The sequence below is a fragment of the Lepidothrix coronata genome, unplaced genomic scaffold (genome assembly GCF_001604755.1).
Source record: "Lepidothrix coronata isolate B3197 unplaced genomic scaffold, Lepidothrix_coronata-1.0 Scaffold39, whole genome shotgun sequence".
Classification (NCBI taxonomy): domain Eukaryota; kingdom Metazoa; phylum Chordata; class Aves; order Passeriformes; family Pipridae; genus Lepidothrix; species Lepidothrix coronata.
The window spans coordinates 863,188-887,034 of NW_016690219.1; the positions used below are offsets into that span (position 1 = coordinate 863,188).

General features: G+C 35.4%; 1 protein-coding gene across 1 annotated transcript in view; it reads right to left on the reverse strand.

The window, feature by feature from the left end:
• Positions 1-18,916, reverse strand: part of APOB (apolipoprotein B) — a 36,211-nt gene extending 17,295 nt beyond the window's left edge. The window contains 21 exon segments of the mRNA XM_017813032.1: positions 1,046-1,256; positions 1,824-1,945; positions 2,169-2,351; positions 2,871-3,082; positions 4,253-4,420; positions 5,162-5,353; positions 5,651-5,827; positions 6,477-6,714; positions 7,035-7,246; positions 7,786-7,932; positions 8,056-8,173; positions 8,358-8,585; positions 9,531-9,750; positions 10,482-10,567; positions 10,755-10,879; positions 11,820-11,975; positions 12,161-12,314; positions 13,312-13,457; positions 14,315-14,430; positions 17,005-17,043; positions 18,761-18,916. Of these exon segments, the coding sequence (XP_017668521.1) occupies positions 1,046-1,256; positions 1,824-1,945; positions 2,169-2,351; positions 2,871-3,082; positions 4,253-4,420; positions 5,162-5,353; positions 5,651-5,827; positions 6,477-6,714; positions 7,035-7,246; positions 7,786-7,932; positions 8,056-8,173; positions 8,358-8,585; positions 9,531-9,750; positions 10,482-10,567; positions 10,755-10,879; positions 11,820-11,975; positions 12,161-12,314; positions 13,312-13,457; positions 14,315-14,430; positions 17,005-17,043; positions 18,761-18,815 (3,305 nt within the window). The 5' untranslated portion in view covers positions 18,816-18,916.
• Positions 18,917-23,847: the final 4,931 nt, after the last annotated feature.

Here is a 23,847-nt window from a genome sequence, read left to right on the forward strand (position 1 = left end):
ACTATTATAATGCTACTATGCAGATACACACAATAATGAGTCTATGTTAATTTCATAAGACTGAAAAGGTTGGAAATATGTACCTGTCCTGGTAATGTTGTACCAGAACCATATTCTGAAATGCCTTACTCTAGTTGAATTCTCTACTAAGGATACAGACCGTGGCCATGCATTGCATAGAAACAAAACACTTGACAAAATATATTATGCCACTGGGCTTCATTTTCCTTTATTCCCATATATTTTATATTTCTGTAACTTTGTTGACTTGAGCAAACTTCTAATATTATGTTAGTGCAAATGAAAGGGAATTGAGGTCTCTGACATCTGTCCAAAGCTCCCACTGATATCAGAGGCAATTCTGCATGAACTGCAAAGACAAAGACTCCCTGGGGCACCATCAAGATCACAGAATTCCATGGAAGATTGAGGTTTATTAAAGAATGTGATCAGCCTATTTCAATATGGGCTTGTGAGGCAGACAATTTTAGAAACCCTGGCAGGCTGAACATTTTTGTTAGCTCCCCTGTAGGTGTTCCCGGAAATATTCTCATCATGAAGCGTGGGAATTTTTACAGGAAGCTCTCAGTTATTTTTGGTTTTGTTTCTTATTGAGTGCCATTAGATTTCTTCATGGGGAGATGTAATAACGTTTTTAGAGCCAAACACATCCAGTAAAAGATAATACCTCTCTGAACAAACCTTGCCTTGTTTATATCCTTGGATATAACACCTGCAATAACACTAGTACAATGCATTCTTGTAGTCATGTGTGTGCAAACATGGAAGAACTAGCTCAAGGAACTTGTAATACAAATTATATATATGCATATAGTAAGAAAGATCAGTTGATGCATCATATATATGTATTTGATCTATTACAAATCAAATATTTCAAAGTTTTTTAAAGAGGGGTTTAATGAGAAGTTTATATGTTTCTCTATTTAAGAAATTCCTCTAAAATAGGATAAAATTTCCCCACATTTTCTACATTTCAGTCTTATTCAAAGGCAGCTGTAAAATTCTAAATGGTTTTCTATGTTACCTTATCTGGCCACTAAGAGTAACTTCAGGAATCTTCTTGTTGTTAAAGTCTAAGACAAAGGTGTATGCTTTCTTCCCAGGAATGGATTCATCAGTAATTCTGAGGTTTGTACCAAAGTCAACATCAACATCTGGGATGTGGACATCACTGGTCAAAATCTTTCTGTCTCTGTTGTACCTGACGGTCAACGTGGCCTCATGCTGATTTACACCTAGAAAATATAATGCACTTTGGTCATTCACGACTATGGAATCTGTTTGGACTTTTCTTAAAAGGAGAATAAAATAGGATCAACTTAAAATTATATCACGTTAAAGATCTAACACAACATTTCATGAGTCTGAATTGGAAACTGGGTCATCCTTTTTCTTCTCATCTTCTTAAACACATGATCCACTAATGCCATCACTACTTTTATTATATAAATGATCCTACAGATGGTTTGTATGCTTTACTTTCATGTTTTTCAGAAACAGTATTTTTCTCTTCCTTATACAGAACCCAGTAACATCTCCACTTCCTTGCTTCCACTCAACAACTTCACACTTCTATTTAAATTATAAAATACAAAAGCAGTCTCTCACCATGAAAATCTTGCACTGGGATTGTATATATATAAGAAAATGAAGTTAAAGTATTGGACTGTTTGGGTGTGAAAATGGTATTCTATTTTATACTGTAAAAAATTCTATTATGATTTATTAATAAAAATCTCTTTCCTATTAAACGACGCACTTCAAAACTGAGCTTAACCGTATTGGTTTGTTCAGATTCTTACCTTCTGCCTGGACAGCAAACTTTAAGGTGTCTATCAGGTCACTTCCCTCTCTCTGTAGGTCATAGTTTGCACTTGCAGAGTACTCCTTCACTTCACCTGTGGACACTATTTCCACTTCAAATCTAAAGAAGGAGCAAACATATGGCCTGTAAATAACTATTTTGTCCATGACCTCAAATGGACGAAATCATAGCATTCTCAACAGCTTTCTGATCTGTTGATGTTAGTCTGTTTTTAAAGATTTTAAAAGGTAGGCTTTACATAAGAGAGTACTGTAGATACTAGGCCCTGGGAACGAAGAGCAGTTAGCACAAAATAATCGTAGTTTAGGTTGACATGACTTGCCTGGATTCTCCGGTCAAGGGGAAATATGGAGCTGCCTCTGTGGAAGTGGCATTGGAGTACAATAATTTGGTGCAGAAGTTTAGACCAGGCATGAAAGGCTCGCAAGAAGTCGAGGTTTCTTGGTTCTCTGTCAGAGGTGGAATCTCTTCAGTTTTGGCTGGAGACACCAAATGCAGTGTATTGCTGGAACAGAAAAGTCAGTCATTTATTCCCAGAACAGGTGCTCAGACATTGTCCTCCTAACAAGGTTATTTCTAAATAAAACTCACTTATTAATGTAGGGGCTAAATGAAATAACATTTGGTGGTTAAATGATCAATGTGTTTATCAAGTATTATTGATAAATATAATGTATTGAGTCATTGCCTTCTCTAAAATTAGTGTAAGTAGTCCATTTAGATTCCATCCAAAATAATATTGCTATTATAATAATTTTATGTGAAAGAAAATAAAATAATAGAAATGTTAAGTCTTGTATAAAATTTCAAAAATAATGACAAATTAAATAATCTCTAAGCCATGACTCCAAGTCATCACTTATTTGGGCTATTTGCCTATCTTATGAAAGAAGTTATCCCAGTTTTACAATGTCTGGGATTTTTCTGAACTGAAAATTTCTCCATGCCTGCCCTATCATTTCAATTCCACCACAATAAAAGCCAAGAAGAGAAGGAAGAGCACAGCCTTGAAAGTTCTCATTACCTGATACTGAGGAGCTTTACTGGAGTCTTTGGAGCAGGAATGCTGAATTTCAGTTGTCCAGTTTTTACACCAACATGTGCTTCAATTCCAGATTCATGGAATATATTAGAATTCATCTCCACACCACTTCTAGCAAATTCAGGCATGTTTATTCCCAAGTGTGTTACAAACTCAATTGCTAATGAAGGTTTAGCAATGAGGTCTGCTTGCATCTATTTAATAAAAACAAAATGGGTTATTTATTTGCCCAATACAATTCTTGCTGGTTATTTAAAGCAAACATAAAACTCTTTATAATCTCAAGGTAAGTTTTCTATAATTGATTTTGCTATTCAAAAAATCTGATTCTCATATCACATAATCAGAGGGACCACATAAGTCATAACTGTAATGTAACGAGTACAGCAAGATGGTAATGCCAAGGATCCTTACCTACTTTAATGTAAAAATACTCATGCTTCAGAAAGATTTTCTACATGGAGATACTTGCATGTATTTTTAAATCTGAAGACAAGAGCCAGTTTTCCATTGTAAAAAAAAAATTAACAATTTTCAAAAACAATGAGCAAACTATTTGACAAAAAAGAAATGGATCCAAGATCTGAACTTCTTTAAACACAAACCAGCTTTTTTGCAAGCTTTTGTTTTGGCCATTACAGAAAGAAGTGACAGAATGCAAAATTCTGGAAAAATTCCAAAGGTAACTAAGGGCAACCAGTGCTAATTTTCAGCATTTATTTTTTTATTATTATTTAAATCTTATACATGGTGGAAAATTGAAAGTTTAGATGAACTGAAACTATTAAGAAATTTTTATGAAATATTGACTAAATTAGAGAAAAATAAATTACAGAAGTGTAAAAAAGAATGGAAATATTTAACTTTTTAAAATTTTAACTGGATAATTAATTTTGTGTCATATGTTTCCTGTCAGGTAAAGAAATGTTTCTCTTGACTCAATTTTCATTATTTCTCTGAACTGATAATCAAATTTTTCACTTTGAATTGGCCACAAAAAATGTTTTGTTAATTTTTTGGCTTGAACAGCAAATTCACAAACTGCAGCTTTTTTACCATTGTAATTTGAGAGCAGGGAGAGAGAAATGAACAGAGATTAAAAGTATTATTTTTTAAAGAGTGATTTAAACACTTTTAATTAATAAATTTTATTGTGTCTCATACTTAATTTATTATATGCGTTACTTCTTAATTTAACCTAAATGTCATCCACAAATTAACCAAAGACTTCTAATGAGGGGGTTTTTTCATATCAAGAACATTTTGTAATCTTTAAAATTTTTACTGTTGTTACAGTTTTGTCCATAAATGAGATTGTAGATTATTAGGAGGAGAAATAAATATAGAGAGCTATTGAGACTTACGCTTTTTTGTTGAAGCTTCACAGCTACTCTGGCCCCGGGTGTTGCTATTCCAGACAAAGCAAACTTCAGTTGAAAACCTGCTCCAGTTGGAAGCTCAAATTCATTGTCCATGAATATGTAGTGGACAAATAAATCCCTATCAACACCTTTTGAGATGGCTTGTGCAATCTGTGAATCAAACAAGGAAATGAACAATAACAAATACACACTTTGGAATATGAGCATTTTGTACTTTAAAAATTTATCAGGGAGTGGTTGCAACTCTATAATCGAAAAGTTAATTTCATATGGAGTAGAGAATCTAAATTCTACAGATTCCTTCCTTCAAAAAATGTACTTAAGACTGTTTAGCAAAATCTGAACTTTAAACAAATATGAGATTTTTTTACCTGCCTCAGTACACTGGTATTATCTACCTTAACATACACATACAAAGGTGAATTCTGGTTTTCCCAAAGTCAGTGGCAAAGCATTTTTTTTACTTCAATGAAAGAAGAGTTTTACCAAATATTCCTAAACTGTACTACATCTTCTTTTCTATTTAACATGACAAAGATGATTTTTTAAATATTAACATATATTTTCATAATTAGAAATTTCATAGGATAACTTAATGACATGTACTAAGATTTTGGGTATTGTTCCAGTAGAAATCTCAATAATACAATAAGATCTGAACTTTCTCTTTCTTTCCCCTCACCAATCTTCCAGGAGGACTCCTCTTGGTTATTGAGGAGTCTTCATGGATTTTTCAGAGTCCTTCAGACCAAACATGGATATTTTATTTTAAACAATTTTATTTTCATGCTGGTATGAAATATCTTTGCATAATAATTAAATATGATCTAAATCTTAAAAAAATCTAGTAGAAAAAAATTAATAATGCACATTGGTGTATCAGAAACGTACCATTTCGGGAATAATCTGAAGAGTTTTAGCACTCTTTAAAATCAAGCTTCCCAGCAATTTGAAATCATTGAGTTTCATGTACCCAAGTTCTTCTCCCAGGATTCTCAGATATGCTCTTCCCTCAGGAGCTTCTTTGTTGCTCAATTCTTTTATCAGTTTTTCGAGGTTAAGTATTATTCCTTTCATGATATCCTGAAAATTCAGTCAGAAAGCAGCAAAACAGATTTATAAGAAAATCTGTAAGATCATATATCTAGAACAGTTAGTTAGTGAATGTCAGCTACTCTGCATGTGCTCTTACAGATTTGTCTCCAGGCAAAGACTCCTCCCAAATATAATTAAGAAAACACATTGTTAAATAGCACTAAGGGTTTGTATTTTAGCTCACCAGAAGACAAGAAGGCAAATATAGAAAAAAGAGGTAAATGCTGTAATTACTGTGCAAAAATAGGAATGCTGTGCTGGACAGAAAATATTTTCAAGCTGTACCTGATCCTGCTTGCCATCCTGGGAGAGACCAAAATAGTCAAAAAGTGCCTTGGAAACCTGCTCTGGCACTTTGCCATCAACCCAGTACAAGGCCTTGGTTGCAGTGTCTGGGAAAAATCCCTTCTCTCCAAACAACGCTTCCAGTGTTGGTTCAAAACCCTTTCCATCCAAGCCAAGCTGAAATGAATAGGAAGGACAACGCATAACTGAGACACTTCCCTCACTTCTTTGGAACTTTAGAACAAAACAGACTTTCTTGGGAACAAACAATGTGTTTAAAGTGTATCCTATTGGTCTATGACACTTAAGGGAAGATATGGAATACTATGTCTTATAATAATTACAAAATAATATATTTATTATTATTATATTAATGTCTTATAGTTATAATATATATAATGTATTATATATTATATATATAATATATAATATAATGTATTCGTTTTTTATCTCTGATTTTTGATAAAAACCCCCCACATAGGCTGTATCTCACTTAAAATCTACTATGAGTACTTCAATGTGCCAGTAATGATTCATTAGCATGAAGTCAATTTGTTACAAATGGGTTTATTTTACCCTAGCTGAGCCCTTTAATAACTTCAACAGGGTCGTCCATCCAGTCAGTGGCAAGTGACATCACATAATGGATGGCTTGCTCTAGAGCCCATCGAGATCAAATCAATGTCCCCTTGTAGTCATAGTTATCCTTAGGTTTCTCCCAAAGCTTGTAGAAACAATACATTATTCACAGAAAGTTGATATAAGAAAACAGAAACGAGAAATAAAACAGCTGAATACTAGCAAATGTTTTTGATAATTGTTGTACCTCAAAAATATCACTTGGGTGAAATCCATACACATGCAGGGTGGTTTTTAGCATGGTCTCTTTTGGAACATAGCTGTTTGGGTCAAATACCACATTTCCCTCTACTTTGGCAGAGATGGGGTCAATTCCAGGTACAGAAACTCTTTTGGAAATCTGATAATTTTGTGAGAATTTTCTGAAATCTTTGGCTGTTGGAACATCGTTTCCTTTCAGAGCTTCTTCAACTCGGCTTTTTAGACTAGGGAAGAGGATAGCAATTAAAACATGATTAGTATATATTCCAAGCACTCATTTAGTCTTAATTTTTGATGCCACTTGCAGTCATTCATATAGCTGAGGTGATTACAAATGGCTAGCTCTCTGCACATATTAACAGAAAACAAGGCTTAAGGGAAAGACTATAATCTGGCACTGCTCTGACAAAGCCATAGTTTGCTCAGTTGATATGTTTATCCAAATAAACCCAAGAAAAACTTCATGTCTAGACAGCTACCACTGCAGTTATGGTTGGAACTTTGTTTTTCCTAAGAGACCAATATACAACTAAATTTTGCTTACTCTTCAATGCCTATTTCTTCAGAATCTAGGATGTTGGCAATGTGTGAGGCAACAAAGCTTTTCACTTGCTCATTCTTCTCCTTTGTGAGGATTCTCAAAATCTTTGCAAGATCACCTGGGGAAGGATTTTTCATCACCATGAGATAGGCTGCCAGGCGTTTGTCTGTAGGTACATCCAACTCTTGGAATGCTTTGAGAAGTGCTGAACGGTCCTATATAAATAGAGAAAGGTTTACAATGATGAACTGGCTCACTATACTGAGCTGAAGTGCTCTGTATAATTACACCCATTCTGTAGGAGATCCTGTAATGTCACGGTAATGTAAACATAAATCTAACCAGTACTATTAATAATGGCAACAAAATATCAGTATAAAATAGAGACCTGATTTTTTTCCTAGTTAAATACATTTAAATCTGGAGCAATTAATTATTTAACACCACCTTTGAATAAGCAGATCTCCATTTAAGACACTAACAGGAACAGATCAAAACTTCCTTTTAAACTAAGACTATCTATACAAAGCAACTGCTTCTCAAAAAAACAACAGCCACTGAGTCAGAAGACTGCAGAACTTCTCAGATATGTGTATGGAAACTAGATAAAAGAGTTCTAAAAAAGCTGGAGACAGCTGAAGCGGAGATATCGGAACTATGAAACAATGGGAATGTTTTTGCATATTCAGTAATTCATGAGAACAGCCAAGGTGAACTGAGGACAGTTTATTCTGGTTCTTGCGACCCAATTTACCTCTTCAGTAATTGTCATTTTCCTGAATGCCTGGATGGCCGCTTTCTGCACTGAAAGTGATGCAGCTTCGTTTCTGATACATGTCTTCAGAACAGATTTCACGTTGGGTTTAGCTTTTTCCATTACTGCACCCATGTTTCCAATAGCCTGTCAGTGATGAAGACACAGAAAGGTAACAAATATTTTTTTTTCCATCAAGAGAAGCAGAGTGCTCTATGCACTACAATTTATAAAAACGTCCTATATAAGGAAAGAAGGAAATAAAAATACCCGAAGTGTGAGGTATGTGAGTTCATCTTCCCCGGAACAATCAGTGCCAAGCAGTGATACCATGAAGTCTGCAACATCTGTGATTTCCTCTGTCACAGTCTTCTGCTCATCATAGAACCTAAAGAAATACAGGAACACATTAGAAACAAAAGGAGAAAATGGGAAATGTCTATATTATGTTCCTGAAGAGCAACAACATGACAACAACAAAAAAATCCTTGAAAGGTGAGCACTCTTAGGGTTTACTTTAAGCATTGCAACCTTGAGGTTATTTTGTACAATTGCATGCTGTCATTACTTACTTAGTAACAGAATGACTCAAGCCATAAAAAGAAGGTCTACTTGGCTGATACTGGGCCATGTTAAGAATTTCCCGTATTCTCTGTGGAGTTGGAGAAGGCAATAGTCCCAGGGTGTATGTGACCAGGTCTGCCACAAGCGGATTCACACTTCCAGTTCTCAGGATTTGAAGGACTGCACTGTAGCACTCTGGAGTCCCGCACTGGATCAGGGCCTGAACAGTGATGGAACTGAAAGGGGAAGAGATGACTTTGACTAATTAATTCCCTGTTTGCAGTTTTTGCTGCATATTGACTGTTTGAAACAAATATTTGACAGGTTTATTAAGGTGTTTAAATATGTATTCTTATGTTTTACAAGTTATAGTAGTAACACAATTAAATAAGAACAATAAGAAAGCATTAAGAATATCACCATTACGCAGGCGTACCTTGTTGTTTCTTCACAACAGACGTTCCCACAGCTTTAAATATTATAAACTAATATAATCAAACCAGACTGGGGCTCTAGTTCCTCTACAAACTGAGGATATTAAATATGTGTAGACTGACTCGAGTCCAGTTCAGGCAGAAGAGTAAGGGTGGGGAGCAGCGGGCAGGGTCAGACCAAAGAATAGTGTTCTTCCATGTCTCCCAAAGTCTCACCTTCAAAACTCTGTTCTTTGCCATAAGTCAGACTTGGGAGTTTGGAATTACAGCCACTGTCCTTGAGCAAAACTGCATGAAAGATCTTTGGCTATAATAACTATCCACAGGATTGCTCCTAGCACACACACTTGGGATGGTGGAGGGGCTGTACTGGGCTGTGTTATACTCCAGTTCAGCTTCTCCAGTAAATTTGGAATATTTGATGGGGGAATGATATAAACAATATTAATTCTTTATAGAAGACTAGAAATTTCAGATCTATTTGAATTCTTATACTTTTCTCATATATTTAATATTCAAGCTCCAATCAACAGCTGAGCATTTCTGACAGAAAAATGTAAAATCCACAGTTTTATTCTCCCTTCTTTATTTCTCTCTCTGGATAATACTGATGACACTTATCTTTCTGAAAGACACCCTATATATCTAATTCATCTCTAATTTAAAACCACTAAGCAAATTAACTACAGAAAGGTTTTGCCACGACATTGACGTGGTGTACTTGCACAATGCACAGCTGTACCATACCTTGAGCTTTCCATCATCTTTGGTACAAGAGAGCCAAGAGTGCTGTTATGTAAATTTCTAAGCCCTGAAACAAATTTGTAAAAGAGTCTTGCTCTCTGCTGGTTCTGCTGGGAGGCTGTGAGTTTCTGCAGTTCCTGAAGGGTTTTCAGAACAACATCACCCTGCTTGGGGAATTTGGCATCTGTACTTTCCAGTGCAAGTCCCTTCTCTTCCAGTTCATCTAGTAATTAAAAAAAAATTGCATTTGTTATCAAGGAGCTACGTTAATTTTTATCATCTATCTTACAGTCAGCATAAATACAAAGTCTGTAGATTATTTTATATGATAACAGTTGAAGTTGAACAGCTGAACAGTTAATAAAAATAATGGAATGGAATTTAAATATAATTCCCCAAAAGTTGAATATTTGCATAAATTGTTTTAAATTTTCATGAAGATAATTCCTTAACACCTTTTATATTAGCATAGTTTGCTTTTTCAACTTTTAATTAATATATATTTTAGGAGAAATATGTTATGACTAACAACTACAAGTCAAAAGGTAGGTTTTAGAACAAAATATACAGTAATAATGGATTGCTTACATTTAGCAGTTGAAGATAAAAGTTGCATAAGATATTATGGGTAGAAGAAATTATGGGTATAAGATATTATAGGTAGCAAAAATGGGTTCATAAAATTAATTTCCAATAAGATTAGAATTTCTTTTCAAGCAAATTATACATTTTTTATTTATTAAGAATAATTTTAAAATTAAAGATTATTTTTAATTTAAAAGTCTCAGGTTTTCCCATTTTCTACTCAACCTTTTTCCTCACTAAATTTCTTTAAAAATTATGAATTGATTTGGTCCCCTCAGGGGCATCTTTAATTAATTCACTGTTTAAAAAAATCATCTCTGTATTTGTATTTTGTTCCTATGCTTGTGTAATAGAGAACTGCAGCTCTACCTCCATCAAAATTTTTGTTATTGATCTTCGGGGTATCTTCAAGCCTCAAGGTCTGGTTGACCTCTGTCATCACACCATAGCGATTTCTAGGAAACAAAGAAAAATTCACTGCTTTAGTTGAGTCTAAGTACCCTTGAGAGGTCTTAATATGTCTCCTGCCTTCTTAAAAACAAAATGTATATTTCGAGATGAAATCAGGGCAGAATGTAATACATCATCATTTAAAACCAATATTTATGAATAAAGGATAAGGATAAATAGTGAGCAACCTACTTGTATGAGGAAGGCAGAAACAGGTGTTTTTCACTGCAGACAACATCTCTTATATGCCTTTTCTTTGCATCAATATTGTAATGACAGAACTGAGTGCTCTTTAGAAGGGTAGATAATGGGCTGTTCTGTAAAATAAATTGTTTGGCAGTCATTTTACTGAGTAAAATAGGAAACAATCATAGTTTTAAAGGCTGACACAGTTTTACTGTAATATTAAAAATTAAAGCATATTGGAAGAAAAGGTGAATAACCGGAATTATTCTCACACAAAGACAAAATTGTGCCAGTAATAATCTTTAGTCTTAAGTCTCTTCACGGGCAAAAATCCCACTAAAATTTTCCCTCAGGCCTTATCAAGATGTTTGGGTTAGTAGTTACTTCATGATTGATCCCCTGCTGCCTACAACAAAGGACTCCTTCATAAAACCAATTCGTAATTTTCAGAGTATTTCAGTCCCCTTGTAACAACTGATGCTCTTTTTAATTTCACTCTTATTATACAAATTTTAAAGACTTATACAAAAAACTGTAGGAGTGGTAGAAATTATAAAATGTGTTTTCAGCATTATATGAAACCCTATTTTTTTAAGTTAAAACACTCTAAGGAACAAATGCCATTATACCAGAAAGAAATCTGACAATTTCCATGCAAGCAAATGCATTTGATCATTGTGGATTAACAGGTAGAACAAAGAGCGTGCTTAACCACATTTAGAGCCCTCTCCTCCTGCACATCACACACACTTCATGGTTTGGGTTTTTTATGTTTTACATGAAATTGGAATTTTGAAAATTTTGACCCACAAAACTAAAAATTTGGCTATGATCTGATATGTTACCATGTAATCAATAGTACTAACTTCATCTATGAAAAGCCCTCTGTATCTTTTTTTTTTTCTCTATTGACTGCCAACAAACCCACAGTCTGATATAATGGAATAGTGCAGAAAAACTATTTAAATTTTTAGCAAATATAAATATATACAAAACTTAGTCATTGTAGTAGTTTTATCATTTTATATGGTAGTGAGAAAAATCTTATATAATCTTACATCATATACTTACCAGTCCCTTTACAATGGCAATAGGGCTCACATGATCTCTGATGGGACTGAACTTGTCACAGCCTTTCAGGTACCTCGTAATTGAAATATCTTCTGCAACATTTCCTTTTCTGGACTTGAATTCAACTTCACTGTCACACTTTCCATATACAGTATCCTGGAAAGAAGAAAGAAATCAGCATCTCTGCTCATGCTGTCAGACATTTTCTGATCTAGTTAAAAGGCACCTTTTCTTATGAGAATTTCCAGGCCTTTTGAAAATGATGTTCAGGAGTAACTCTACTCAGGTGAGCTTTCTTCCATTTGTCAAGGAAATAAGGGAAATACTTTCAAAACACCTACCATTGAAATTGTTTTTTCATTTTCTACTGTTTCTGTTGGCACAAGTAGAGCTGAGATGATCCCTCTCTTGAGATTCAGTACATTCAGAGGTTCGTCCTTCTCTGGATACAGCTTGACTTTTGTTCCATCCTGAATACTAAATTTTAGCTCATGCCTGGCACCCAAAATAACAACATTAGAATGAAATATTAAAGACACACAGTAAAGAACGTTATCAATAAACTGCTGGGCTATCATTATTTAATATTCACTGCTGTTACTAATAGGAAGTATTACTATTAAAGCAGCAAAATTCTAACCAAGGACATTCTGATATCACCAGATTACATTATCTAAGGACAAGCAAATACCAAGAGCAGTGGCTGGAAGTTGGAATTGCATAAATTCAGAGAGGACATAAGTAAATTTTTAGAATGAGGTAATTATTAACTACTCCAATAGGCTACAAAATGATGGGATGATTCTCTAGCAGTTGCAGTCTTTAAATAAAACCTTGATGGTTTTCTGAAAAACGTTTTTTAACACTGTCTCAAGTTGTTTTGAGATTTATGGCTTGTGAAACAAAATGGATACTAAGGCACTGAAACAAGCATGAAGATGCATGACTAAAGTATGCACTGACAAGCACCAGAGACTAGTTGGGTGGAGGGAGTAGTAGCCATTAGTTACAAAAGCAGATAAAGAAGGAAAAGATAAACTGCATAGGTCATTAAAGACTGGGATTGGAAATCTGGACTTCAGTCTCAAATGCCTTTCTATTGCACAGTCTGCATCAAGTTAGCAAAGGAAAGTTATCTTAAACTGCCTGCATGCAGCCATTTGAGAATGTGCTTACAAGAAGGAACATTACACTTGCAATAATCTTTTGGAGACTACACAACAGTTTCCTGATATAGATGATAGAAATGACAAAAACATTCCAGGTGAAAATTCTGTATCTAAAAAAGCCTTCCCTAGTAGCAATTGAGAACTGTGCCATGTTAACTATAAGTTGTATCAGGGAGAATTTTGCTGTGGAACCAGCTTTCAAATCTACCATGTTATCATGAAATGTGTTCTATGCCTAGAAAAACACAGTCAGGGTAGACTGTAACACTGCAGCCTGTTCCATTTAAAGGTCACAAGTACTGATGATAATTGGTATTGCTTACCTGGACATGGCACTTGCAAAGTCCTCAGAGTTCTTGGACTTTTTCAGAACAGCCCTTCCCTCAGAGTCAACACCAAACGTCTCCCTCAGGGAGCAATGCATTGTCCTCAGGATGAAACGGCACAGCTGTGGTACCTCCAGTTCAACCTGAAAACACAAATATGTTTATCTTTTTACATTATCATGTTTCCAGGATCATCCAGTTACCACTTTGAAAATTCTTTTGATTTTGTAAAGTGTCAGAATCCCCCTGCTAGCAGCTGTTGGAAAAAATTCCTAAGTGCTCTAAGTAGCTTAAGGCAACTCAAGGGAGAAGATATGAGAGCAGGTATTTGCTTGGCTAATGGCATGGAGTATGTGACAAACACGGTAAACAAGCAACTTAGTTTCTGAGAATTTAGAATGTTAGAACTGTATGAAAACTTGAGCCATTACACTGATCAGTGTTTAGACTCTATTAAAACTGTGTGTGCTAAATAAAAAATATTTTTTCCAATTACTCAATTTAAAGAAAAAGAAAAACCCACAACACAATGATGAGAAAGTTTTCGACAAAATGAAGGGACACTGAGTAGTTTAATGGCCTATGGGACCTTTTACTCCTACAGTCCTGGCATTGTCTTGACTGTCACCATCAGCAGGCTGTCGTGGTCTTCATGGCTTCAATGCACTGTTGTTATTCAACTTCTAGAATTTTTTGATGGACATCGGTAGATTCAGCCTGGAAGCTAAGGAAAACTAAACTTCCAAGTTTTGCCTCTCTCTCTTCTAAAAGTACAGCCAGGTTTGAAATGCACTGGCACAATGCTGTGAAGGACTTCTGCCATCCTCAATGCCTTCTGTCTAGGACAGGGAGGGCTCAGTCTTTGTGTGCCTTAGTCAATATGTGCCTTTCAGAGGAATGGTCTTGTTTGGAAAAACATTGAAGGATGCTCTCCAGCTGCCAGCTCCCATGTTGTTCAGTGTACAGTCCCAATCAGTTGTATTTACTCCTCTTTGCCTACCTTGCAAGTGATCTTTGAACCACTTCGAGAATCTGCTGTTCCTGTGATCCCATTTGATGTTTCTGCTTCATATGAGTAAACATATTTTCGTAGGGGTTTAAATCTGGTTGCATCTTCTGCAATTGGGAAAACGAGTGGTTTTATGACTTAGGTAGGATATGCACATGTAATCCTTACAATACATGCTTAGTGTTGTGTAACTAAAATGAATGCCACAGATAAAGGAAACATGAAGACTCATCCTGCCACTATTTCCTTTTCCGAAATAGCTTTCAGAAAAAAAATGTGATGCCTTTATATCAGCTGGATTATTTCTGAAGCATAAGACCAAACTTGTGGGGCAGCTTAAATTTTGGGGTCCACTGCTCTGTTTGATGGGATTTGCCAATATAACCCCATTTGGCCTTCAAATCATGCCACATTAAAGCAAATGACAAAAACAGGAGAAAACTTAAGGTGTGGAACTGTTTTAAAAATTACCCTGTTGCTTCTAAATTAAGCCAATCAAATGGTAGTTTTCCAATTGGTAATAAAGTAATTCATTTCAGCTCAGATTTTTCCATCATAATGAAAATGCAAGAAGCTGCTTTACCAGTTACATGATTGAAACTGAAAGCAAAGAGACAGAACATCCAAAATAGAATTCCTCAATACCATTTCACTTGAATCTACACAGGATCTTTCTGCTCCAGACTCTCCTGAAATATGATCTACTCTAATTCATTTATTAGATCAGAAAATTTTATAGAGTAGACTACTTTTAATGGAGATAAACTTTAGTTAGATGAAGAGCATCCAACAAGGGAAAAGCTTTAAATTATGACTAAGAACAAGGCAGGAGGGAGTATTTCGAGAGGTGTTTCTCTTTCTATCAAAGGAAGCCCCAAAACCTAATAGGCTTCCTCAAAGGAATGACCTTCACCTGTGTTTAATCTCTCCCTGTTGCCTTCATCTGTAATTTTAAACTCCCCAAGCAGGAATGAGTGGGGTAATAGAGACATTAAGAAAAAAAAACCAGTCTCAGTGTCAAATACAGAACTATAAGATACTATTTTGGTATCTGGAATGCATAAGATAGGCCAAAAAATGCCCTCAAACCCAATTCACTTCCATTGCAAGTGCAGGCATCGTTTTAAACTAAAAAGGATGATCAGGTACTCTAAGTGTCTGTGATGAAGCAGTTTAGGTCAATCTGAACCAGAAATTGCTGTTCCCTCAGTTTAGGCTGGGCAACTCACTGGGTCTGTGGCTCTGTTGTGATGTTGAGTGAAAAGCAATTTCCTAAACTGCTCCTCTGTGGTTATTTAATAGAGTTCTGATCTATTTTATAGAAAAAAAAAAGATAGGTAATCCTGGTGTAAATCCAAATGCCCACCATTAAATCTGTATGATTTTGCCTGCCTACACCTGCATGAATGCAGATTACTCTTCTTCTTTTATAAAATATTTGTTATGTCAGAGGCCAATGACAATATAACCTTGCCTGTCACAGAATTTCATACTTAGAGAGGGGAACAAAATAGTGCTATGCATATCTTATTTTCTCATTGAACTATCACTTTTATAAATTTTACATACTTTAATAATATTTTAGCTGAGATCACATTCATGTAATTGCTAAACAGAATTATTATAATTAATACTAGCTGTCATACCATAATCAACATCTTAAAAACATTTGAAAACTTAATTAAATTATGTATTTAACTCTAAAATTAAATTTTATTAAAAATTTAACACTATTTGTGTCACTTTTGGCTATCCTGGAAAATAACTGTACACTCTCAGAGAATTCTGCAACACCAGTATCTACCATGCTAAAGTAAAAGGCTAATTATTGCTTCATATCCTACTTTTAAACAGAAATTAATAGGGAAAATATAAGATTGGAAATGAAAATACCAAATAATTTACTGGATCAAAAATAGACAAGTAATTGGCAATGAAACTCAGAAGTCTTTGAGTTGGTTCAGGCATCTGAACTAAACCCAATTGCCTGGAGATGGTGCTAAAGCACCCAACAAGGAAAAAAAACCCTGAAGACAAAGAACAAAACAATTCATTCAGTACTTTGACCCTGTGGTTGAACATTATGTATCTAACCAAGCAGTCAGGGCCAGAGTTCATTACAAAGATAGGGCATAAAGTCAGCATTTCCTGAGTCTTCACTTGTTTAAAGAAATTGCTGTCCTTGCTAACAGAGATGATGATTTATTCTACAGGTATTTAGCTAGATATCCAAGTGCAATTCTGTGGGCTTAGCAGCCACTGTGAAGGCTAAATAAGATGTAAAATTCAGGCCACAGTAAAGTGTAATGTACAAAACCTCACAGTTAAAGCTTCACATTTGATAAATAGGGATTTTCAGATTAAGGAATTTGCACCTGACAATCATATAAATAAAAAAGAAAAACCAAAAACCCAATGGAAAGTAGTTTCTTAATGGGAGCTTTAAAAAAGTTCAGAAACTCATTCTCAGTTTGTCCAATCTTGGGAAACTTTAACAATTACTTGAATCAATCCTTATGGATAGTTGAATACCTAAAATAAAGGGCAATAACTACTTCAAAATATTGCAATCACTTTCATTTCAGTTATTTCAGATGAAGAGATTTGGAAAAGTCAGGCTTTTAGAAATGAATTCAGTTAAAATAGTGATATAACAAAAGCAAATGCAAGAAATCAGTTACTTGAACATCCTGGATTTCCACTTTCAAGTGTTTCTTCTTCTGTAAAAAAAAAACAAACAAACCACAAAAAACCAAGAATTAAAAGCTAGAAAAGCTATACAACAAAACCAAGAATTAAAAGCTAGCTATAGCTATACAACAAAGCAGTTTATAGCTATATACAATATATTCAATGCCTATGAATATATAAATGTAAATACTACATTTTCATTGTAAGACCTTTTTAATTCATACCAACTTCTGATGTAGTTTGAAAGACTCATGTAAATGACAAAGCTACTATTAACATTTGCAGTACAGAGTCAAATCTAAAGGGATTTACAAGCAGTTGCCTTGATACAGTGAACCAAAATCCCACAATAGGGTCTTTAATCACAGAATTAAATTGATTTGATTTAAATTGAGAAGGGTCAGTTTCTAGGCTGACAAGTATTTTTTAAAGCCCTGTGTTAGGTAAATAGACAGTTTGCAAAGGATAGGCACAAAATGTAGAGGTAGACAGATGAATGTACCACATAACACAGTTTACTTTTAAATTGTAGTCAATTTGAGCACACAAAAATACTGTTAAATGGATGAATGGCTATACTTTGGTTTTTGTACATTTCAAAAAGAACACCTTTGAAGATTAGTACTAAAATTCTCTGCTATGAAATATTTTCTGAATATTGAGAGTGCATTCTTTGTAGGAAAAGCCTATTCAAGTTAAGAAGAACCATTTGTTCTAATCAATCTTAGGTATGTTCCATATGACCCTATTAAAAACAAAATGAAATTAAACATAATCTAGTAAATTTGCTGCATTCATTAGATGCTATATCATTTTTTGGGATATCACATATGAAGGCCAGCATTTTTCTCCACACACTTTCCGAATATTCATTCTGGGAATTCTAAGGTAGACCACTCTATAGAAATAGACTCTAACATTTGTCACAGTAGCACCAATAGCAACAGAAATACTACTATTACTATTAAAATAATATTAATAACATTATTAATAACCAATAAAACAAGGTTTATTGCATAACAATAAATTTGTATAACATCAGCCAACAACAGAATACTAGTTAAACAAAGATATATTTATGATTAAGTAGATCTACATATAAAACCAGACCTGCACAATTTGCCCAGATGCACTTTTGTCCTTAAGCTCCCTGAAGCCTTAAGTAACATTACAGTGTCCTGTTCTAAAAAGCCATTTCTTGGGAAGCAAGGATAGCTCAAAATCCACAGCACCATATCGATCTCGGCTGTCTTTTCTGATCTTACAAAAAAAATATCTCTACTGACCTACTTCTTTTCCTACTTTTATTGATTACTATGTCCCTTCAACCCAAAACTCTATTTCAAAGGCCAGTATTGCCTGCCAAATACAATCTGCTTTTTTGCTCTCTGTCTTCACATTTGTCACAAAACAGGTTAGCAACAGCTGGGCTAAGTCTGCATGGTATCTCCAAGCTACAGTAGCTCCACGAGTGGGCTTAAAAGCACAAGATTACAGAAAAATGCCATACAAGTTGCAAAATACATTCAATCTGTACAAAAGACATCAGGCAACATTTGTGACTTTTTCTACACTGGGATCCTCCTATGATTACCCATTCCTGTGAAGGGAAGGGATGATATCTTTGCCACACTGAATTTTCTAATTCTATAAGCCAATGTTCTGTTGATTTTTTTGCAACATTATTGTTTTAACAGGTTCATAAATAAAGCAGGAAAAATCACTAATATAAAAGGCAGTACTTACGTGTGAGAACACTGCTGAGCAGCAGGGAGAGCAGCAAGAGCTGCACAGGGCCCATGGTGAGCCCTGAAATCCCTTGCTGCTCTTTCTTTTCCTCTTTTTCCTTCCCTCTTCAAATCTTCCCTGCTGCCTCAGAGGAAGAATGAGCCTTCTGACTTGGACCTACATTTATATAGTCTGTAGCAAGCAGCTGAGTCAAATAGTTTAGAAAGCTCAGAGCAAATTGCCAAAGGTCCAAAGGTGAGAGTCCCAGATCCTCACTGTGCTCCAGACAACACTCTGCTTTGGTTACTGGGAGTCATAGAATCATTGAGGTTGGAAAATACCTCTGAGATCATTGAGTTAACCTCCAGTAAACTGGGAATTCTCCAGTTAGTCAAGACTGCTCATAAACGACTGAAACTGTCCCAGTGAGCACGTCTGCTACTTCCCCATCCTCACTCCTCTGAGAATTGAAAACTCTGTAATTTCATGAACTCTATGATTTTGTGATGAACCGAAACACTCCTAACATACAGAGCTGTGCCACTGCCTCTCTCTTCAGTTGTTTAAGTCATCCCACCATGTTCCCATGATGGCCTCTACATCCCATTGCCCACTGGCTGCTGGCTCCTTCTGTTTGTTGTCCATGCTGCGTGCACTGGTGTAGACGCACTCCAGTTGTGCTGCTGGCTCTGCCACCCACTGAGGGGAGAAGCTCTAATTCCTACATGACCATTCTCAGGTGCATGGGTTGTTTCTAACACAGCAAGAAAACTCTTGTGCCTTTGGTGCCTCAAAAGCAGATGTCCATTCCCTACCTCCACCAAGAGGGTAGATCAAAGGGCCTTGGTAGGACACTGTCTCTCAAACACTGGCATGCTGCCCCCAGGCTTATCTGAAGGCAGAAGACTGAGCATGTATTGGAGATAAGTCACTCTTTCAGTTCATTTTTTTGAAAAATTAACTTCCAGTTGATTTTTTTTTTTTAAACAGAGTTTTAAAAGCAAAATCCCTCAGCTACAGACTCTAACAGTGTTGTCGTATAGATGTTGAGAGGCTTAAGGGCATGAGTACTTGAGAAAATGAGAGTATTGTGCAATTAAAGGCAGGAGAATGAAAGTTGGGTTTTTTTCCTTTGTACCAAAATTTGTCATATACCTTCCTAAAAAAAATTTACTTGCAGTATTGAGGTACATCAGGTCATGTCCATGTTGAAAGTAAGCTCTGTATAATTCTTTGTTTCCTTATTTTTATATTCATTTTCATATGTTTGCTAATGCAAAAATACAAAAAAAGACTAAATTTTCTCTGAATGAAGAAGATAAAATGACTAAAATACAACCCCCCCACTTTTCATGGATATGGAGTCTGGGTTTATATAATGAGAAATTGTAGTAGTTTGAATTCTTTCTCTAGTCATACCTATCAAAACTAAAAGCAGTAAAAAAAATTGACTATGGAAACAGTTAAGAACATTTTGTTCACCAAATTTAATTTCCATATATCTGATCAAATGGAAATGTTTTGACATTCAGAAATCAAAATATTTTCCCTTAGCTTGTTGAATCAAAAATCAAATTTTGGCTTAGCTAAGCAGTAATTTCTTTAACCTAGCAATGTTGCTATTTTACCATACATCATTGGTAGTTATCTTTTAAATCTCAAATTTCTTCATACCCTTTCTCTCTTGGACTTAATAGATAGATTACGTTTCCCAGGATGCACTGTGATCATGTAACTCCTAACATCAGCTCAACCAAATTGTAAACATTGATATACAGTGGGATGCACTTTCCAATAAGGGAGGCATCTTCCGTGCAATCAGGATTTTGTCTGATGACATTAACAGGAGTATGTAATTTCACAGAGATTTCTTGCAGAAATTTCTTTTGTGGATTCATCAGTGTTGGAGACACCAGGAAGAAAGCATTTCTTTGACCTTATCATTTCAGTTTCTGTCCTTGGCTTATACCAATCACAGATAGAATAAACCAATAAGAGATTATTATTTTTACTTCAAAAAACCCACATTGTTTTCTGTTTATTTTTGTGTCCACAGCTGCCTCAATATGCACTGTTATATGTAACAATTTTACTTTGTAGTATGATTCTGCTAAACAGACTGCATGAAGATATAATTTTGCTCATAGCATTTGATCTTTTTCTGCATTCAAACATCAAGGTTTTCTTAAAATCTATTTACTTGTTCACTGTAGCACTGCAGATAAATAGAGTTCTTGAATGCTCAGCATTCAAAGTTGGCTATTTCCCTATTTTGCCTGTGTCTCCTCATTGCCTTCAGGTGGTTATTCGGGCTGAAGTTGAACCTGAGTGTATTAGTATCACATTGCAAGGCTATAAAGATTACCAAAATTATGAGTCAGCTCATAAGCATGGAGGTAGCATAAGTGCACCGATCTACTGTGACAGATTTAGACTGCAGTATTGCCCAGTGCCCTGGTTTGGGCTGGGATAGAGTTAATTTTCTTCTTAATAGGTGGTACAGTGCTGTGCTTTGGATTTAGTAAGAGAATAATGTTGACAACACACTGAGGTTTTGTTGCTAAGTAGTGCTTACCCTAAGTCAAGGACTTTTCAATTTCCTATGCTCTGAGAGTGAGGAGGTGCTTAAAATTTGCTTATAAGCCATATTGTTCATTAACAATTTTTTGAAAAGTCTTAGTTGTAGTTCTCATGAAATTCAGACTCTAGATTTGATTCTACTAAGAACAATTTATTTTATGAAACTCTGTTTTCAGACTTCACCTTTTTCCACAACCACACAGAGAAATCGGCATCAAATCACTCATCTGAAACTGGACCAACTCCTTCCTACATTTGTCTTTTCCAAAGAGGGACTATTTTTAGTCTTTTACTCTGCTTGATGACACCAATTTTCTCTCACTGGAGACTGGTCAGATGTTTTGACAGTTGAAAGAGGTCATTGCATTGTCTCAGGATGAGATCTTCTTAAATTAACTCATTTAGATACTTTATTAAGTTTTGCACCGCATTTTCATTCAAATACTTTTGCAAGACAACAAAACAGACAGTTCATGGAACCTGTTATGGTTGGTACTAAGTTACTTATATTCCAAAGAATCCTTTTGCTTTTTCTCCTGTCCTCTCCCTTCTATTTTTCTTTCTTCTCACCTTCCTTCCTTTCACCTTCCTTTCTCCTCTTTTTCTCCTTCTTTCTTCTTTTCTTTTCTAAGAAATAAACCCACTACCTGATGTTTGTATTTTTTAATAACTCATTCAGGTTAAGAGCCAGAACTTCTGCTTGTTTGGGAGCTCTTTGGTCTTACTCTTCTACTGTGTTACCCAGATCACAGTGTCATCTGTTTAGGTCTTAGCATGTCTCTCATCAGAGAAAAATGGTTGTATTTTCTGGTGAAACACCTATGGTGCAAAGTATAACCCAATGACAACTGGGGGAAACTGTCTCCCAAAGGAGGTGTTGGAGGTGCATAAACATACCCTCTGTTTGTCTAAGAATCACTGCCAGAAGCCTGCTGAGGCATCAAGAGTAGAAAAATATTTGGAATAAGCCATCTCCTCCAGAATTTCTCTCCTTGTAGGTAGTGGAAAATGTTTCCTTTTTACATATTTATTTAGTTCTTTTGAGTATGTTCCTGGGAAAAGGGTCTGTCTTCTTTCAACTCTAACAAAAAAAAGTACTAATTCTGTTGAACCTTTTATTCATACTCTCCTTTGAAAGTATTAAACCTTCCCAGTTCCTTCATCTTGTCTTGTCCTTAGGAAAAGAAATGTACTTTTCAACTGCAGTAGGTTGGATCTCTAAATTCAGTTTTTAATTTTGTGGTGAGATTCCTACAAAGATGTTGCAAACCTCTACTGTATTCTCTCTCATCAACAAGGTGACATGGTGAAGTGCTTGATGTATTTCTAAACCAGCATTTTTTCATGGTTTTTTTTTTCTTTTTTTTTTCATTTCTTTCTTATTTGTCCACACTTTCCATTCAAACACTTTCTTTTAAGCTCACCACTGGAAGACTGATCTTGTACTGTATTAATAATACTGTTTCTGGTACAGATGTTCACTGCATCTGTGAAAAAGGTAAGACTAAGAAATAACCCATTTACTTTCACAATGACAACCTGGGGATTTCTGTAGCAAAATTACATGCTGCTGTTCCATTGAACCAGCGGCATTTTGTCATCCTTTCTGTCCATTTGTAATGTTCCAATATTGCTTGCCCTGCCAAAATACTGTATTCCAGTTGAGTGTCATGACATAAGGGGTTCAGTGAACCATGGTTTTTGAGAACTCCAGCTTGAAACTCTGTGCACCTTTTTACTTCATCTCTCCCATGGTCTCAACCCTCCATCATCTTCATACTGCTAGAGCTCATGCTGTCTCTAGAGGCTTTCATGTGCACAGGATACCATCTCTGCCTGCAAAGTTCCAACTGCTTTCCCAAAATTAATTCACACCACCACTGTGCTTTCTGTGATGCTCTTCCTCATCTGGCCACTTCTCAGAGGCTCAAATTTGTTTTCCAGACTTACAAGTTGAATTCATTAAAATAGAAACAGTTTCTTTTTTTTTAATAATTATTACTTTTCAAATATTGATCCGTCATATCTTAATTTTCTGCAGAATACTGTATTCCTCAGAGAAACACGCTACAGTTAAACACTTAGCCCTCTGCACTTCAATTAAATGTAAGCTTTGAATGTAGGAATTATCATTTATAGAACTGCTGTTTTTCTTTTTGCTGGCTTCTGCTGCTCACAAACACACCCAGGAGTAATGTTTAAATATTTTCCAGTTGTTCTGGGAGCTCATTTTTTCCACCACTCTGAACAGTTCATTTTTCTTTCTGCTTTTGAGAGCTGTTCAATAATCACTCAAAGTCAAAGAGTCTGACAGGTCGCCTTCACTCTCTCTGAGCTGATTCATCAATTTGATCCATCAGCTTTAACGGACTGATATTGTGCAACACCAATTTCTACACAATAATATATGGAATTTTACTAGATCATTCCTGAGTCTTTTTAGGACACTGTTCTCCTGAGAGAGGGAAAAAAAAATCCACCTTCATAGTAGCAATAGGGGTAAAACCACAGACTAACTTGCTTTC